This window comes from Mytilus trossulus, chromosome 14 (assembly GCF_036588685.1).
Source record: "Mytilus trossulus isolate FHL-02 chromosome 14, PNRI_Mtr1.1.1.hap1, whole genome shotgun sequence".
Classification (NCBI taxonomy): Eukaryota; Metazoa; Mollusca; class Bivalvia; order Mytilida; family Mytilidae; genus Mytilus; species Mytilus trossulus.
The window spans coordinates 57222660-57243992 of NC_086386.1; the positions used below are offsets into that span (position 1 = coordinate 57222660).

A 21333-nucleotide genomic window follows, 5' to 3' on the forward strand; every position below is an offset into this window, starting at 1 on the left:
ATTGTTGTGACAGAAGCAATATCACAATGCGGAAGTCAGCAATGTTAATTTCATAGAAAGTGAAACGAACATGCTGAGTATCAGGATACATATATGGTACCTGAATTACTTATAATTTGACACACTGCACATTACACAAAATGCACATGTTATGATTGTTACGCGAAAAACTCACTAGATCGTCATTCTATTACAATTACATTAGTCAAAAACGTGTAGAACGTGTGCCTTCCGTATAAGGGGGTAGGTGTATATACCTGAAGCAAAGGGGGAAGTCTTTAATGTTTGTTTTCATCGGTGTTTTACCTTGCTTCAAGGTAAATGTTTATGAATTGATTTTGATTAAGAGAGAAATTAACGGTGCATTTACTCTGACGTGCAAGCACATGACCTCCTTAGCAACGGGGAACGCGCGTGGTTTTATCCTTTGATCTAACTGTCTGTATCGTGTTTCAAGCCATCTTCCACATACTTTCTGATTAGCGCCCTCTAGCGGTGGGTAGGCGATATATATGTAAATTGTAAAGCAGTATTTAAGCATTCATTCGGGCGTTCAAAGTAGAAAGCTTCACAAAAGCCTGTGTCGAGCAGTGGTAAAGGAAGGATAGCTCCATTTCGCATTCGTTTTTTAATACCTTTATTTTTGTGGATATAGTGTACCTTAGGACAGATATTCAAAATGTCGTCTTTATATCGTGATCTCGACTCAGACGTTTCCAGCAGCACAAGGATCGTCAGACACTCATACAATGTTTACAGAGGCAGCTCCCCAAGCAGCCAAAATAGACTGGAGGTGAGTAAATGTGTGAAAAAAATGTTGAAATATGCTTTTTTTGTGATGTCTTTCGCTTGCTTTGTTTTGCAGAAAAATCTGCAATATGTGAAAAAGCTCTAAACATGTTTTCAAACCTAGAAGTTTTAAGGTTTTAACGCTTTAGGATCCTATATACAAGAAGAACATACGAAATGTCCAATGTAATTGTGCAGTAATACGACTATTTGTGCTTGCTATGGCTATTGCTTCAAAGCTGAAATATTGGATTTAAAAAAGAATTGAAACATATGGAATAATACTCCAGGAAATTGCTTTTACATGTGATGCTATTGTTATTGTTGCCATGAATGTTTTCAAATGGACTTGTTTTCAATCAGCAAAGAATACTTTGGATCTTACTGCTTTACATTGTGAGCTTGGAAAAACCCCATCACTGACTGCTTGTTAACCAACATATGCTTTACAATATGGAAAACAAGGAATAATTAACGTCAAGTTGGCTTCTGACGCAATAGAAATTCTTTGAATGATAGTATAAGTATACTATCTTATCTCTTGCATAAAGTTTTATGTATCGATTTAAGATATTAACTGTTTACAACTTACTGTAAACATAGCCCAACGTGGTTGATTACACAGCATGCACAGACAAAGCTCACTTGGAATCTAAGTACATTACGATGTATATCAAAAACATTTGCCTTCTTATCATGTAATCTACTAAAATGGCGTGAAGGGATTCGAAATTGCTATCTTAAGTTTGGAATTTGAACAATTCAAATCTTAGCGAAATGTTTCTTAAGTGGTTCTGTAATTTAGTTTTTTTCCGCAATTCAATATCAATATATAAAAATTCTTAATTATACCTGTATCATATCAAGTTAATTAACTGATTGCGAATTGGCAAGGTCAAACAAGGTCATACAATATTGCTGATCTAAGCTATCATCTTCGTGATTGATCGGTACTTTCCGCCAATTGGCATCCACGCCTATTTTGGTCATTACAAAGATGCGCTCAGCAACCGTTGCTGTTGTTAATAGAGAGTTACATTACATCAATAACAATATACAATACATAGGAATTATGATAAGGAAGCCATTATACTTGCTTTATTTATATTAATTATCCCCAGACAAAACAAAAACATATTCTTATTATAACTTGAAACATTATATTAAAGAGAAGTTACTAGAAATGATCAAAATAGATGGCGACTTGACGATAGCCTGGACAATCATTCAATGCATACTGACGTTAGCTTACATGTCATACAAATATTTCGAAACAAGAATGACATAACTGATTAGTCCAATTTTATTTAATTGCTTGTTTAGCTGGTCTAGCTTATTATTTATTTATTAGTAAACATCGAGTTAAAAGTCGCAATACTTAGTTTGTCAGTACAGTGTACCACGCTTTAGACGCTTTACTGCATGTTAATAGCTTTCTGCATTATATTATAAAAAGTATCATAACAAAAATACTGAACTCCGAGGAAAATTGAAAAAGAAAAGTCCCTAATCAAATGGCTATATCAATAGTTCAAACGTCATCCCTTAAATTAATTGAATGAAAAACATCTACCTTTCAGAATGACATATTTTGGCACACAGACCGTACGAATCAATCATATTGTTTAATTAAAAGACAGTAATAAAATGACAGTAATATTTTTTTCTGACAGATAAGGAAAACAGAAGAGGGATCTGCTCGATTAATTAGACATGATCTCTTTGACAGCTTTACATCTATAGCTTATACCAATGTATCTTAATATCAATTTCTCTATTCTTGTATCAGTAAGAAATTCCGGAAACATTGCCAACTATTTATCATATTTGGTTCTCTGTTAGTGGTTAAGAAGGAATGCTTCATCATTTATCATCCAGACATATAACTCAGCATGATTTGTCCTCAAGGAATACAAATGAAAAAGAACATTTCTCTATATCAGAAAATTGATAATATAATGATAATATATTATGTCCATTCGGCTTATTCTCCTTTCGATCCAAGGCGTTTAGCTATTTTATCCGAAATTCGTATATATTTCAAGGCGATCTTTAAATTAACAATGATTTTATACAAGAGAGACTGTTTAGAAATTTCGTTTACTTTGTAAACAATTTGTGTTTCCAAAATGTTTTAAATATTACAGACTGTTTGTGCAAAGAGATATAATAAACTTTCTTGACAGTTTTGCCGAACAAAATACATTTCAATGACATTTTTATAGTTACATATACAATAACTTCATAAAAGCATGCATTTAAAACTTGGATACTTTTCTTATAAGCTTTCATAGTCGCATGCACGTAGGAAAGAAATGCTTCTGCTTACAAAATATTTGCAAGGGGTGTACTAATGTATTTTTATCAATGATTTTGAGGGTCCATTAAATTGGGTAAGCTGGCCTTAGTTTATATTTGATACCACTTATAATTTGTTAGACAGTCACGGAAACTGATGGCGACGAGGATGATGTCAAGATTAGAAAAACTATAGTAACAAAAGTTATAAAGCGAGCAGAAAAACTCCCAGCTCCTTCTTCAATAAACGTCTCATCTGTAGAGACTGTGCAACAAAGGTTTTTCAAAGATGAGGAACTTAGATTACAGGTATAGGGTGAAAACTCCTGTCCACGGCACCAAAAAATTTGTCACTTTTCCAGAGATTTTGTCCTGTCATCACACCTTTACCATGGTCAACTGAAATCCTACTGCACAAAGTACCTAAAATATCCAAATGTCCATATAAACAACATATGTTTTGAATTGTAAATCCAAAATACAAATACCAAAACTATTTCTATGATTTTATCATAAAAATTGCCAATGAATTACTAGTTTTCGTGATTTTGCACATCCATGACCTTTTTATTGTTTTTGAATGCATGTTTACCCTTTTCAATCAATTATTTCAACAAAATTAGATCCAATTTTTCTTCACGTCTTCTTAACACTGATAATACAGAATGAAAATTTATTTTATTTGTGGTGTGTCCATATAAAAGTAGTTATACAACAACTTTGATATTGCTCGTAAATACATAATCTAATGAATGGTAATTGTAAGGTCACTAAATTAATCTATAAATGACATGATATTTGTACAATTACTAAAAAATAAAAGTTTTATTTAGAATAGTTTCATATCGAAAATGTTTTTAAATGTTATTTGTGAGTTTTTGTTTGCAAAACTAATACTTCCATTAACGCTTTCGTTTGAATAAAATGTGTGGCTTAATCTTTTAGTAATTGTTATATTTTCATTTGTTAATAAGTTGTATTTTATTTTTTACAGTCCAGAATCCGGGAACTCGAAGATTCCTTAGATTCCGAGAGGGAAATGAGATTAAGGGTATGTATAGTAATACACCGAGTTCAGAAATACCATTCAAATTCGTCTGACAAATTTCAACATAACTGGGTTGTTAATATACAGTAAGACTTGTCTTATTTTATCAAGACAAAATAACATTTTCTAACACTGGTATACGGAAAGACATTTCAGTCATAAACCCTTGTCTCTTCATCAAGCACGTTGAAAAGTTTTAGATGTAACTGCTTATAGTCAGTGTATTAAAACATACAAAAGAACAAGAGAATACTATGATAACAGGAAGTGTACATCTGTTATTAGATCTAGTTATAAAAATAATCACCAATTGTCTGGTCATTAATTAATAAGAAATGTATTTTCCTCAATCCTTCGTTTGCACACATAACCTGAAGGTATATCCTCATTTAATGTAAACAATTGGCACGTGCCGCGCGTGAATCGTGCAGTAAGCCATATGCTATTAGTTATCATATATTCTATCTAAATGCAGCTGTTCTTAATCATAAAAAATCAATATAGCAGATAATTTCCTATAACATTCCTGGCATAACAATTCAAGAGAAATTATCTGTTAAAGTGTTGATTTTATGTCCTGAATAAAATGATTAAATCTTCATATATAAAATATTAATTAAAAATTATCTATTTAATATATCATTGAACTTTTCAAAATGAAATGTATCTTAATTATAGTGAATAACTCATAAAATGGTGATGATACTGGGAACTTCCGATAACATCTAACAGTAATTTGTTATTTGTAATAGAAAATCTATAATTACTTTTCGTAGTGTAGGAGTGGAAACGGTTGCCAAGTCATCAAACACGTGTAAAGTTCCTATATTAGTACTTCACTGAAACTCAATACACTCGTGTGTACATTCCAAAAATATTTCGGCTGGGTTCTTTCTCACCTTCGAAATGAAATGAATAAATAAATGTAAATAATGGGTGAAACCATTAATATATCGTGCACTAGTTAAGAATGAGAAAATATAAATGATAATGATGATGATAATGAAATAACAACAATTTAATAATAATAATATACATACACATGATAAAACTCTAGCACATCTTTGCACATTAAGTTCAAAGCTTTATCAAAATATTTGTAAATAATGTGAATGGAAAACATTTGGAAAAGAAAAGATACTTTGTGAATCCTGACAAAAAAAGTTCATGCATGCACTTAACAAAACCAAACTCGTTCATACATGCACTTAACAAAACCAAACTCAAATAACGAGCACTTGTATTGAGGTTCTTCATAAAAAAAAAATACTATTTAACTTTCCGTTAGGCGTTAAAGACAAAACTGAATACATATACAGATTATAGTTTATACCCACAGAACCACTGCTAAGTGTTTTGACTTCTTGTCTCTCTTGTTTTCCAGTATGAAAAACAAAGCGCGGAGCTGACCTTCCAGTTAGATCAAATGGCTGACAGACTCGAGGATGCCATGGGAACATCAACAACTGTAGTATGTATTGAAGATGAATGTCATTTTATATTAATATGTCACCATCAATGCAAAATTTAAAGTAAAAACACAAGCTTTTGTGAAGATCATATTCGTTTCTTTAATTCAAGTTAAACAACAAAATGATTGACAAGGATTTATAATTTCGTGATTTTTTATTTGCCAAAAATTATCATATCTAATCTGAAAAAAATAGAGAATTACTTCACCTGAATAACAAAAAAACAAAGACATTCTGGAAGTTAAATATGTTTTTCGATTTTTAGAGTGAAGTAAGCAGGAAGCGTGAAGCAGAGGTCAACAAAGTTCGCAAAGATTTGGAATTGAGCTGTGCTCAGTTCGAGGCTACAGAACAAAACATGAGGAGGAGACACCAGGAAGCCCTCAATGATCTGACCGACCAGTTGGAACATATGGGTAAATCTAAATCCAGGTAAGAACATATTTTTTGTGTTAATTAATAAAAATAAGAAGATGTGGTATGATTGACAATGAAACAATGAACTCTCCACAAGTGACTAAGTACAGATCTGAGAGTACTTGCAGTTGCTGACAGCTAGTTCAAAGCCAATAACAGTAAAGTAATAAAAAATCATGCATTTAAGACGTAAAAGATATATTCTTTCCACTGATGATTCTTATTTGAAATCATTATATTTTAAAATATAAACGAATTTCATCATATAATATTAAGCGTTTTCGTTGTATGTTCGAATTAAAAAGATAAAACAGTTATAAAAATTTCTATCAAATAAACATTGTCTTTTTTATCATTTCAGAGCTGAGAAGGAAAAGAATCAACTCATCATCGAGATTGACTCTATCCAAGCTATGAATGATGGTCTTCAAAAAGCCAAGGTATAACTTTACTCACTGTTTTGTTTATTAAAAAAAAATCTTTCTATTTCATCAGTTTCTCTCTTCTTTTCGCCTTAATATGTAAATATGAAACATAGAGATAAATTATAGTTAAAAGCTAGTCGAAACTTGTCTGAAAGCCGAAACATCCATCTAAATTTGTTCTCTACTTTATACTATATTCAAACTGAGTATGTTCAGGATCTTTGTTTCTTTAACTGTTCAGTCTATAGTATGCTTCCTGTTATTTATTAAATTACTTTTTCTATAAATATAATATCCTTTATTCAACTTGATAGATGTCAGCTGATTCCAAAATCGATGCCCTTGAGGGATCAAACAACCGTCTCAAAGTTGCTGTTGATGACCTTACTCGCCAGTTGAACGACTCCAACCTCTCAAAGGCTCGTCTCACGCAAGAGAATTTCGATCTCCAACACCAGGTTCAGGAACTGGACGGTGCCAATGCCGGTCTCGCCAAAGCCAAGGCCCAACTTCAAATTTTGTGTGACGATTTGAAGAGGAACCTTGATGACGAGAGCAGGGTCAGTAAAATGTTTTACGATGGGTCTTTTTGTATGGTAGTCTCATTCTCGAAAGCATGATTATATAAATGCTTACATCCACTTCATTTGAACTTTGGTGGATAGTTGTCTCATTGACATTCTTACCACATATCTCCTAATTTTTTTACAGTAAAATACTTGATTTTGGACTCTTTGTTTAACAAACTATTCAATTAAATAATTAAATAATTTCAAACTATACACTAAAATTATCATTGTATGTTTACATAAATTTAATTAATATTAAAAGTGCAAAATGTTAAATCTTTTTCAAAACATTTTTCCAGCAAAGACAAAACCTTCAAGTACAATTGGCAGCCATTCAGTCAGATTACGATAATTTGAACGCCCGTTATGAAGAAGAATCCGAAAACGCCTCCAGCCTCCGTGCCCAGCTCAGTTCACTCAGTGCCACATACGCAGCTCTGAAGACCAAATACGACAAAGAACTCATGGCCAAACAAGAAGAGCTCGAGGAGATTAGGTACAAATTGTCTATAATAATTATCTTTGCTGGAGGATGAATAACACATCCTCCTTGGATGTAAAATTTACCAAAAAAATTAAAGAATAATCTATTTGAAAATTGTTTACCTTCTCATAACTTTGTCTCTTACTGAAAAGGCAAAAAGTAAAAGAAATGTATTTTCACTACTATCTTTATTATCATGTGCATCTCGAAAGTCTGATTTTTCGGTCTTTCACACATAGAATATCACGTGACTTCTTTTATCTTACAGACGCAGACTCAGTATCAAGATCCAGGAACTCGAGGATACATGTGAACAGCTCAGAACCAGATGCAACACTCTTGAAAAAACCAAGAACAAGCTCACTATTGAGATTAGAGAAATCACCATTGAACTCGAGAACGTACGTTATCATTCATTCTATTGCATTATCGTTTGTAACGTTCATTTTGATTGGATAACATCACGAATTGTCATGGCATCTTTATCTTTATTTTAATTAATTATCAAATGACCATTTTATGTTGCATATATTGGATAAAAGTTTGCTTCGGATTACCGATTTCTAACGTGCAAAGAATTTATAGTACTGTAACGCATTTTAGAAATTAAAATTCGCTTTCTGTGATAATTGTTTACATTCTCATCCATAATAAATGAAAGTAGTCACAGATCAGCGAAAGGAGAAGCAATTCTGCTTCCATTGATACTTACTAGTTACCCTCTATATATTCGTTTTCTTACCCTTGCAGACCCAAATCATTGTCCAAGACCTCACAAAGAGGAACAGACAACTTGAGAACGAGAATGCTGCCCTACAAAAGAGATGTGATGATCTCTCAGCCGAGAACGGTCAACTTAGAAACGATAAAGCCAACCTTGAAACCGAATGTTCAAGACTCAGGGTTGCCAACGCTGAACTCGCAGAAAAGAACGCCAACTTGGAGAGAGAGAATGCTGGACTCCAGAATGCCCTCAGAGAGGCCAACAATGAGTTGAAATCTGCCAACAGAATGATCAACGAACTGACAGCACTTAAAGCACAGTTGGAGGCTGAGCGTGACAACCTTGCAAGTGCTCTTCGTGACACTGAAGAGGCTCTCCGTGATGCTGAAGCCAAACTTGCCGCCGCCCAAGCTGCCCTCAACCAACTTAGATCCGAGATGGAACAAAGACTTCGCGAGAAGGACGAAGAAATTGACAGCATTAGGTATGAAATTGATTAACGAACAAACGGAAGTAGTATAGTGAATAAGGGAGTAACTATTTAAGCTTTTCAGAAAGGGGACATTAATAATAGTTTATCAAATCTTTTACCATTATTTAAAATTAGAATTGTAGAATAAAAGCAAGAATCTTTAATTTAAATTGTAGAACAAAATTTTATATTGATTAATATCAAAGGACCAACATATGCTTAAAAGAAACATCTGTTATTAGCCATCAGAAACCGAAACATAGGTATTATTTTTCCATTTACCTTATCAACCAATCTATTTACCTTAGCAACCAAGTAGGTGTGGGTGTAGCAAAATATTAGATAATAGATAATTAAATTGCATGCAATAAAAACAACAAAAAGTAAGATAAATGACGCACTCAGATGCAGCTTAAATGATAAAGGGTGATTTTTCTGAACTCTATAGATACATATGATAATATAGATAAGCCTCGCACCCAGATTCATTATAAAATTTTATATCTGCAAGGTCAATTCACAGCAGTCTTTAATCAAGATTCCAAAAATACATCAAATTTTATCTGATTCTCAACTTCTTGAAGCCAAATAAAAATCATTCAGCAGTTTTTCATCATGGCCGGCAGAAGTTATCCGCACCAACGTTCATTTGCTGCAGTTCCAATTACAACGTTTGTGTCCTAATAACATCTTGAGAAAAGATACTGCTTTCGGATTTTAGTTGCCATATGAAGAGAAATTATCTAGTTTTGTAGATTAGATTCTATATTTGTTTGGTTCTTGGTTTCGAATTCAGGGAATTCGGATAACATTTAATTTACATTTACAGGAAGAGCAGCGCACGTGCAATTGATGAGCTCCAGAGAACACTTGTTGAGGTAGAAACCAGATACAAGACTGAAATTTCAAGAATCAAGAAGAAGTACGAAACTGACATCCGGGAACTTGAAGGTGCATTAGACAACGCCAACCGCGCCAACGCCGAGTACTTGAAACAGATCAAGAGTCTTCAAAACAGAAACAGGGTAATCACATTTGCTATTTTTATAACTTTACTTTTTAATAATCTAAAAATAACTTAATTAAATAATTAAAGGAACATAGTGACATCCCTGGCTAATTGTATTAAACTCATTTCTCTTGTGTTGGTCTAAAATTTAGTAATAATCTTTTCTGGGAGTAAAAAGATTCCGAAGCGGAACTTGATGTAGAAATATAATAACAAATTGTTTGTTTTATTTTATGCTCAAAGGAATTGGAATTGCAATTGGAGGAAGCCACACGTCAATTGGATGACACTAGAAACCAACTGTCAGTTTCCGAAAGGAAGCGTATCACCATCCAACAAGAATTGGAAGATGCCAGGTCTCTATTGGAGCATGTAAGTTTTAGTTTTACTTATTATCGATTCCGATTTATAATTGAAAATAAGTTTTAAATATTATTAATTTCGATGTATAATTGAAAAATATTTTTTTAATAATTGGTGATTGTTTTTCGCCACATAAGCACAAACGACTATAGCGTGACTAGATCTATTTTCAAAATGAATTCAATCTTTATAAGAAAATTTGAGTTATTCCTTTATTATCACTATTATAATTGAAATAAATAGTTAAATGGACTTTTTTTGGAATGTTTAAAACAAGACCACCTTATTGCTTTTTTTAGTACCATACTTTAAACTTAGTTATTGGTCTCTGCACATATTCGGTAAATTAAAATTGCTTGAATTAGAATGTCTGCTTTGGAATATACATTGGATATTTATAATTTTACAGGCCGAGAGAGCCCGCAAGAATGCCGAAAACGAACTTGGAGAAGTAACAATCCGTCTTACCGAAATACAACTTCAAGTCACAGCCCTTACAAACGACAAACGCCGTATGGAAGTCGACATTGCCGCCATGCAGAGCGATTTGGATGATGCCCTCAACGGACAAAGAGCTGCCGAGGAACGTGCTGACCGTCTCCAAGCCGAGGTCAACAGACTTGCTGATGAGCTCAGACAGGAACAAGACAACTACAAAAATGCCGAATCACTCCGTAAACAACTTGAAATCGAGATTAGAGAAATCACTGTCAGACTTGAAGAGGCTGAGGCATTCGCTCAGAGAGAAGGAAAGAGACAGATTGCCAAACTCCAGGCTAGAGTAAGTATATTCTTATTAAGAATTTTAAGAAATTTCAGTTAAGCTAATGATATCTTTTTATAGTATGACTATTATTTCGTTACTTCCGGTTGCTTCATTTGTTTGTTCAAACAGATAAGTATGTACTCTTATCTCTTAAACACATGTTTGATGTAGATCTTTAATTAACTATCATCTTCCACAAGATAGAAATAAACCGAAAAATATATATGACACTGTATACTATTTATAATTTTCTCTTCTAGATCCGTGACTTGGAAAATGAATTGGAAGCCGACCAGAGACGTCTTAGAGAAACTGCCGCATCAGCCCGTAAATTCGAACGTCAATGGAAAGAAACCGTTCAAGCATCTGATGAAGACCGTCGCCAGGTTGCCGAGCTCACTAGCATCACCGATCAACTCACAATGAAATGCAAGACATACAAGAGAATGATCGAAGAGGCCGTAAGTGTGCTTTCTCCTTTCAATCGTTTATTTATTTCGTTTTGAAAAATAAAGAAATTATTATATATCCAAAAGAAAAGATGAAATTCTGGAATGGAAATGATAATACATTAACTTCTGTCAAAAATATGGAATAATTTGATATAAATGTATTGAAGCAAACCGAATAAATTTATTGATATTGATTGCAATTCAGTATCAATAGACATATCATGTATTTACCTTTTCCCATAATGCATTGCAGGAAGACGTTGCAGGAATCACTATGAATAAATACCGCAAAGCCCAATCATTGATTGATGAAGCCGAACAGAGGGCAGATATGGCGGAAAAGAACTTGCAAACCGTCCGCAGATCACGATCTATGTCTGTCTCACGGGAAGTAACCAGAGTAGTCAGGGTCTAAATTCATGTAAGTTTAATACTGGTCCCTTGTTTGGGAATAAAAAATGTAAAGGTCAATAAGACAGCGACACCACAAGGGATATTAACAATGAGATGAAAATAGACATTTACCAAGAATATTTTATACTTAGACGTCAGACAAAATGGAAAAGCGTCCACGTGATGTGCATTTAAAAGCATTTTCGACACCGTTATTCATAACTTGACAATCTTAAATGCGAGATGTATTCAAATAGAACTATAGAGTATAAATCTACATTTGAAATTCCTTTGCAATCTATAATCGTAGTTTGAAACATTTAAATTTTTTGTGATTTTGATTGTATACTTTTATGTCATAAGATAAAGTCCTTTAGATGTACAATTTGTGAACAATTGAATAATTCATTTATTTTCTATCTTTTCAGATTTCAAGGAAAAAGACTTCATTGAATCATCATTTTTAAAAAAAGAGCTGTGTAAATGTTGATACGTGACAGTAATAAGAGACATAATTCCAATTGTTTCCCTTAATTTATATTGTACAGATTTATATTTATTTTTGTTGAACATTCATATCTGGTGCGTATCACTGCGCGTGTTTGCTGCATGATTTCAAAAGGATTATTTTTTCTGTTTTGTCATAAATTGAAGTAAATTGGTCGGAACCAATGCTCGGCACAGCGAAGCATGCACACAGTTTTCATTTTCTTGTACTGATGTCAAAGAAGTGTCTACAGTGGCCTTTTTATGGCAGTAAAGAGCTTAGTGACGTGCAGGGAAATGCTTTGTTGAAATAGCACAATTTTATCTATATTTTATTTTCTAAAGTGCAATATTTCATTTTTATTTATTTTCCATTGTGATATACAGAGAGAAGATATTTTTATTGTTTTTATACATGTAATATTGAAGAAGAAGTTGTGTACAGAGTAATAAGGACTGTTTGCATAAGAAAGATATATATGTCGTTTGAATATTTAATTCTTACTATTATAATGTTGATATTTTGTTGATGTTAATGAAAAAACAAGAGAAGGTAATAATGCATTTCCTGTAAAACATTTAGATGATTTAGATCTAGTTCAGAGGTCCAGCTAGTGAACGATAGCTCTTTATCCGACGAACATGAATTGTAATGTACGTCTACCAATGCTGAAAAATAAATTCCGTCACTGTTGCTTAAACTTCTTGCTTTATTGTTTTTAATAAAAATGATGGAAGTATGAAAACTTGTTATTGTTGTATTTAAAAAAAAACACAGAGCAAAACCTTTAAAAAAGATAAAAACTCTTCGCATTGATTGAACAAACCAGGTTTGATCCACCATCCGCTTCGGACAATGTTTTTACCGTGTCAGGAATATGACAGTTGGGTTTCAATCGTTCCATTGGTTAACATTATCTTTGATGTTGGCAGTTTTTATGGACTCGACTCCTTTTGATTTAACTTGGAGTTTGGTATTTTGTTCACACTTGTTTTCAAATAAAGCCATTGTCTTCTTTGTCTTTAGATTTGGTACCCCCAAAATTGTGTTTTTCATATAGTGCCATCTTTCTTTACTTTGCAAAATGCAGTATTTGATAGAGACTTAAATTATATATATAGTTACTACGGTAAACTAATAAGGGCTGATTCAGAGATAAGATGTGTGGTTTATTTCCAATGAGATGATTATCCACGTGAGAAAAAGGAACGAAGTTATAAACAACTAATTTTGAATGGTCACTTTACTACCTTCAACAATGAGTCAATATCATACTTAACTATAAAAGGCAAAGGGATAACACAATTTTACATTATTCACGAGAAAACAAATGGCCTGATTATGGAAAAAACAGTAAAAAAAAACAAAAAAAAACAAATATATCATTCAGTCACCAATCACAACCTCTGAATTGAAAGCTCTTGACTTGGAACAGTTGGACTACATATGTGTGAAAGCGCCCAAGCTTCACCCTAATCTGTCGTAGTGATGTGACAGCACAACAGAAGGATAAACTCTGAAAAATTATTTGGAAAGGGCTTGACTTATCGGATCCACACGTAACAAAAATAAAGTACCGATCTTATAGTATTCGTACTTTCTCATCTCTAGTTTTACCCAAACTAGCAATGTTTTCTAAGATAAAAATATCAGTCATTACACATTCAACCAATCGATTAAGTGCAATGACGTCTGAATGGCTGTTCTTCATCTTGTCAGCTGCTGAAAATTCTTCAAAGACCATATAAGAAGGCTACCAGCATACATCAATATGAAATATTTCAGAAAGCTTTTACTTCAACAGTACACTTCGATACCAATCGATAACGTATGATTTAAATTCAAACTTATACGATTCCACAATTTAGAATCGAGCTTGGCAGTTGCTAAAAATTCTTCAATGATTAAAAGACACAATGCAATAACAAAAACTATCTGCACATTTGACTTTATATGGGATATTTCGATGTGTATCGATGCTCGATTTTAAAATTGCATGATTATGCTAAAAACAATATAAAAAAATCAATTACTAATATGACTGACAGTCACCAAGGACAACCTCTGAATTAAAAGCTCCTGAGTGGGAACAGTCGAACTACATATGTGTGTAATTGCCCAAGCTTCACCCTAATCTGTCGCAGTGATGTAACAGCACAACAGAAGAACAAACCATGAAGAATCAGTTTGAAAGGGCTTGACTCATCGGATCCACAAAATGACATGAAACTAAAAAAAAAGTACCGATCTAAGAATACTCGTACTTTTCATCTTTAGTTCAACCCCAACAAAAGGAGTTTGCCCAAAAAGCATTACACATTCAACCGATCGATTAAATACAATGACGTCATAAACATTCTGAAAATAACACAGGCCTGTGCAAATAATTACAATGCCTAATTGGTTTCCATGTGAAGCCTAGATCTAGACAAGCTGAACAGACAATAAACGGTTACGCTACCAAGATCATCTACCAAAGCATTTACTTCATCGGTACACTTCGATATATATCGATGCTCGCTATCAATCTATGACGTTTAAGGTTCAATGATGGAGCACTAAACGCTACAACATCAACTACTTTATTGGTACACTTCCATATAGAATCATATTCAAAACAGTGTGGTCCTGGCCATTGATTGACGACCTAAATTATCCCATTGACTGGGACAGATTAGGTGAACGTTTGTCGGTAACAACCCCTGCTCACTATGTACTTGTTAAAGACACTGAATCTGTGAGGTCACCAAAGGTTCTCAACACCTAAATAAAGCAATTCGAAAAACGAACCCAGAATAATACAATGTGTTGATTTATATCAATAATATAAATCAAAACATAAAGGTCATTCCTGAATAATTTTTCGAATTCATTTATTATTAGAGGCGTAAAGAACCTTTGGTGACCCCACAGTTCAAATTCTATAATAAGTAAGAAGTGAGCAATGGTCGTTACAGACAAATGTTCACCTAATCTGTCCCAGTCAATGGGATAATTTAGATCGTCAATCAATGGCCAGGACCACACTGTTTTGAATATGATTCTATATCGATACCCGTTATCAATCGTATTAAACGCTCTTATCATTCAGCTTTCATGGTACTACAGATCAAATAATATCCAAAGATTTTACTTCATTGGTTCACTTTGATATCTATCGATGCTCGTTATCAATCTATGACGTTTAAGATTCAATAATGGAACATTAAACGAACCAGTATTATTTAAGATGAAATACTCCCAAAACCTTGTTTATTGTTGATTCACTTTGATAATATCAATACTAGGTATCAATCTATGGAGTTCAAGATTCAATGATGGAACATTAAAAGCACTGGTCCGCATACTTCAAGATGAAATACTACCAAAACCTTGTTATGTGTTGGTTCACTTCGATAATATCATTACTAGGTATATATTCATGACATTCAAGATTCCATGATGGAACATTAATGCTTTCATAATTCAGCAAGATTAAATAGTATCAAAAGCTTTTACTCAATTGCAACACTTCGATAATGTAGATACAAGTATAAATCGTTATCAATCTATAACGTTCACGATTCGATGACTGATTACATTAAAAACGATACCACCATGCACCAGGATCAAATACTACCCATAGTGTTCACTTCGTCGGTACACTTCGATATATATCGTCCTCGATATGCATCACATTCAAGATACAATGATTGAATATTAAACGCTTCCATCATACACGAAAATCTGAATACTACTTAAAGCGTTTCCAACATTGGTATATTTCAATATTATCGATACTCGTTATTAATATATGACGTTCAAGATTTAATGATGTAAAAGTAAACGCTATCATCATAAAGCAAGAAGAAATACTACTCAATGTTGTTATTTCATTGGTTCACCTCGATATATATCGATAATCATTATCAATCTATGGCGTTTCAAGATTCAATGATGGTACATTAATTGCTACCATTATACGCAAAGAACTACCAAAGTTTTTACTTAATTGGAACTCCGATATATATATATTGATACTAGTTATCAATTTTCAACGTTTAAAATTCAATTATGCAACATTAAACGTTTAAAATTCAATTATGCAACATTAAACGCTACCAACATATAGCAAGACCAAATAATACCCAAAGCTTGCATTCATTGGTAAACTTCGATAATTATCGATACTCCTAATCAAGATTCAATTATGGAACATTAACGCTGCCTTCGTATAGCTTGATCAAATATTATCGAAAGCTTCTACTTCATCGGTTCGCTACGATATTTATCTATTCTCGTTATGATCAATCTATGACTTATAATATACCATGATGGCACAATAACACTCAAGATTCAGCAAGGTCAAATACTACCCAAAGCTATTTCATTGGTACACCGCGATAATATCGATACTCCTTATCAATCTATGACGTTCAAGATTCCATGATGGAACAAAAACGCTATCATGATCCAGCAAAGTCAAATACTACCCAAAGCTATTGCATTAATTGGTTCACCGCGATAATATCGATCTATGACGTTCAAGATTCCATGAACGAACAATTGAGGAATGACTGTAATATTTTTTATGTTATTTCGAATAGACAGAAAAAATATTACAGTCATTTCTTATAATTTAATTCTGAATTCCATTCTAAACCGTAGAAAACCATGAAAAAACTTTGATGACGTCACGGTCACATGACTAAATTATGTCTATGAGCTCATAACAAAATTACGTCAGCCAATCAGAAGACGCGTTACATCCAAAATTAAATTATAAGACGATGGTCACGATACCATTTAGGAGATAACTGTATTGTATTTTAAGCTAGGCCTTTCTTAAAACGTAGATTTTACTGTCGCAAATTGAGTTTACCTAGCGACGCGGAGCGGATATAGGTAAACGGATATTTGCGACAATAAAATCAAGTTTTAAGAAAGGCCTAGCTTAAAATACATTCTCCATTCTAATGCCACATATTAAAATAAAAGTATGGATATATATATATACCAAAGGTTCTTAACGCCTTTAATAATAAAATTATTCGAAAAATTATTTAGGGATAACCTTTATGTTTTGATTTATATTATTGATATAAATCAACGCATCGTATTATTCCGGATTCGTTTTTCGAATTGCTTTATTTAGGTGTTGAGAACCTTTGGTGACCCCACAGATTCAGTGTCTTTAACAAGTACATAGTGAGCAGTGATTGTTACCGACAAACGTTAACCTAATCTGTTCCAGTCAATGGGATAATTTAGGTCGTCAATCAATGGCCAGGACCACACTGTTTTGAATATGATTCTATGTAAATTGATAATCGATCATCTGTGTGTTGTGTAGTAGTTCTCTTTTACAGGTTCAAACCTTTTTATAATGTGAAAAAAAAGGCTAATAAATAAAATGACAGACTGCTTTGTATTCTTCTTTCATTTTGCTTAATTACAGCACTAGTAAATATGGCATATAGTACATGATATACCAAACCACAACCACTGAGAAACATACTCTGAACTTATTAGAACGTGGCGAGGTTAAGCATGTTTGTTAACGCTCAACTCTCGACCTTCGGTTTACCTTGGACAGTGGTGTACCAATAAAACATAAGAACAAAATTAGTATAGCCATTTGAAAAGGATTTAACTCATCAGAAGGACACAAATGGAAATACATCAAACAAAAGAAGACTTAGACGGGTACTTAGAAATCCCATAAACATATATACACAAAGTACAGATCTGACAATTATACTGATAGCTTGTTTAAACATTTTTTTTTTAAAATGGATTGAGAAACAAGTTTTGCAATGTATATCAATCCCTGTCATCTTTGCGGGTGCGAGTGTTGCCTTGTAGCGGCATTAGCCTGTTCTTTTTCGAAATATACATAATATGTCAGACTTAAAAAGCAAAACAATATCAACATTTTTTTTATAATAGGTTTTCGTTTTTTATAAATCATATAAAACAGCTTGCGGTGGGGTTACACGAGTGACCATCTTACGGTCCAGAATAACGAAATAAAAAATAACTCAACAGAGAACCGGGAATTAAGCTCACGCGTAATCAACAAGAAATATGGGCTTTGTTCATTATTGAAGGCCGTGTGGTGACCTAATGTTGTTAATTTCTGAGTCAGTTTGTCTCTTGTTAAGCCGAGTTGTCTTATTGCATGTTATTGGCAATCATACCAAATAGAAATGGAAAGTCCACAATAGAAAAACAGTTTTGTATAAAAGTAACGTTACCATCTGACCAAATGTTAATTTATAGATGTTATTCTATACCTCACAACATATCTCTTTGGAAACTGCATACATAGATAATACACAAAATCAGACATTCAAACAAAAAGTAGCAAGAAATAAATGTTATCCAAGAATATTTACATTGTTGTAATGTTGTAAATCCATAATCCTCTTCCTCCCCAATATAACAAAAACAAATAAAAATGACCAGAGATTATCCAAATGTCACTGATCACTATGCAGGGCCAGGATATGACAAGGCAGTTGCGAAAGAAGAAATAAACATGCAAACATCGATGTAACATGACAATCTGTAAAAAGCTGATCACCACTGATCAGATACATGTAGCTTGAAACCTTCTTAAAAAAGTGACATATTTGTGGGAAAAGTACACTATGAAATTCAATGTGCATGTTCATATATATACTTATTGAAATATGAACCAGGAAAATCATCAGTTACATAATGAAAACTTCACAAATGATAGCTTTCATCCTTATTGCGACAATACAATCAACACGATCAGAACGAGTTACTTAAAACCTAGACAAGAAAGATCGCAAAAAAAGTAACAAAAAGTCAGAGTTATCTCTCTTTGGTCAATCGATACAAGTTATTAGCATTACTAGCATTACTCATTTAAAAATAATGTATTGGTTTAGTTTGTAAGATATACAGTTTCAAAATTCATAGATATCAGAAGATGTGGTATGAGTGTCAATATGAACACTTATGAACCGCCTCAACTAACGACAACTATACTGAACATCAAGTTCCTGACTTAGGACAAGTGCAAACATTCTTTGGAACAGTTTGTGTATTATGATAGTGACAATTACAATAAACACGATGTTAAAAGGTTAATTTTCATATGATTTGTGTAATACAAATTACAAAAACTTTGACAATGACACCTGTTAAACGTTAAATAGTTAATTATTTTTAGAATCTGAATGAACTCTATTGGGGCAACCTAAAATGACACGCATTACATTTGCGCGGAGATATGCTATAGAACTATTGCAATTAATTAGTGGTATTATCTATGGCCATGACATTGCAACTGAATAACACTTTAAGTTTCTGGTAATTTCAGTATGTTTAACATTCAAAGATAAAGACAGATTTAATGTATTTTCTGGTCATTTTAAGGTTGTTGCTCGATGTGAAAAGTTGGTTACATGTTTCAAATATATACAATATTGTATATGAACTCGATGAGGTGTTTTTATCATATTTAGGTCACGGTAACACACGATCAAAACAGTTAAACGATTACTGTTTGGAGAATAATACTCTAAACGTCATTCTCACTAAAACCTCAAGATAGATGTTTGGCCTATACTGTAACAAAAAGTCAGAGTTATCCCTCTTAGGTCTATATGTATTTTCCATATCGAACTTGATTCTTTTTATGTTACATAAAAAATGTAATATTACTCACTCATTTATTGATTAATTGGTAACATATAAAGTTTCATCTTTGTAACATTCTCTGCACAATTGCTTGCATGTAAAATGATGTTATAACTCAGTCGTTGTAATTTTGTTGGTTCAATTAATTTTTCATCCTTGAACTCATTTTATTCTTTAAAGTTAGTTGGTATATCGTTGAAATGTCGACAATTGGTGCTTTGTTCCGAGAACACAATTAATTCGTAGTGCATTTCTTTTAGAACATAAATGAAAATTAAAAAAATCCCACCTGCGCTTTCTCAAAGAAACTTTTACAGTGTGTTGTACTACTTTTGGGACAAATTATATCAAATTTATAGAAAACTTCATCGCCTCTAACTCAAAATATGGACAATTTTATGTTTAGGGCGTCTTGAAATCTTTTGACAGCTTCCGAAGTGCTCATTTTCAACCTTTTTCAGCTGGACCAAATCACTACTTTCCTTTAAAATTCTGGACCCAAATTTGTTTACACTGTAATTTTATCCCCCTAATTGCAATTTGAGGCATTGAACATGGAGAAATAAATTTGGAAGGGGTATACAAATTAATGGCAAGTAACCCACTGTCAACACTAGGGACTATATTTGTGTCAATGGTGGTCTCGGACCAAATTTTTGTTCTTCAAAATCTGGGACTATTACATGTATACTAATAATAGTCCCAGACAGTATATAAAAAATCCTGGATTCCATAGATTCTAGCACGGAATTGCACCAACCTAAAAACACAAATAAAGGCGAAAGAAAGGAGATATCAAAGATATTCTATATGTAAAACAACATTCAAACCGATGAATGAAATATAGAAAAAAATTAGAGTTGCAAAAACTATTATATTTTAGGTCAAACTAATGAAAAATGTGTAGTTAATGTGTTGTGTGAATATCAAGCCGGGGATTAAAGTGTATGTACGGACCACACATGTATCTTAAAATCTAACAAAATCTTGGTTACGATATCTTTGGTTTTAATATTTCGGAATCAATACTCAAATAAAATTGAAAATGGAAAAAATGAGGAATATGTCAAAGAGATGACAACCCGACCAAAGAGCAGATATACCAGCTTAAAATATGCTTAAATCTATCATGTTAGCGATTCGGGGTTAATTATATTTCAGGCGTTTGTGTATGATTAAGTGATCTGTTAAGAAATAAACCATAGTATAGTTAAAAGTTCAACCTTAAAACTATACTGTATACATTACGATGTGATGCTATTTATTTAATTAAGTAAAGATCGGAAGCCCGTTTCAAAATGGCCCTAGTATGGAATAATTTCAAAGGAAATTGGACAGGGTAAAAAATCGTAATCGATCCCAGACTTTATTTATACAAAGATGAGAATATTGAATGGAAGCTAGGGTTGATGACTCATCATTTGGTTCAGCACATATATACTACAAACTAAGATTGTGGCATGCAGTATACTCATTTGTATAGAGTATCTTTTAGCATCTGGAGACATTTTT

The 21333-nt window shown here is 32.9% G+C and overlaps 1 protein-coding gene across 1 annotated transcript; it reads left to right on the plus strand.

Annotated features, from left to right (window-relative positions):
• The first annotated feature begins 533 nt into the window (after window positions 1–533).
• On the plus strand, window positions 534–12913 carry LOC134696137 (paramyosin). The gene is made up of 15 exons (XM_063557773.1): window positions 534–793; window positions 4082–4138; window positions 5520–5606; window positions 5873–6039; window positions 6386–6464; window positions 6764–7009; window positions 7318–7514; window positions 7771–7903; window positions 8253–8710; window positions 9528–9723; window positions 9951–10079; window positions 10480–10851; window positions 11097–11297; window positions 11542–11709; window positions 12110–12913. The coding sequence occupies exons 1-14, from the start codon at window positions 680–682 to the stop codon at window positions 11701–11703; spliced, it is 2598 nt and encodes an 865-aa protein (XP_063413843.1). The 5' UTR covers window positions 534–679; the 3' UTR covers window positions 11704–11709; window positions 12110–12913.
• The last annotated feature ends 8420 nt before the right edge of the window (window positions 12914–21333 follow it).

Bases quoted from the DNA above. Each gene is read 5' to 3' on its own strand.
- LOC134696137 (XM_063557773.1), top strand. From the start codon at position 680: ATGTCGTCTTTATATCGTGATCTCGACTCAGACGTTTCCAGCAGCACA. The intron at 794-4,081 runs GTGAGTAAATGT...TATTTTTTACAG, and splicing joins GCAGCCAAAATAGACTGGAG to TCCAGAATCCGGGAACTCGA. The intron at 7,515-7,770 runs GTACAAATTGTC...TTTATCTTACAG, and splicing joins GAAGAGCTCGAGGAGATTAG to ACGCAGACTCAGTATCAAGA.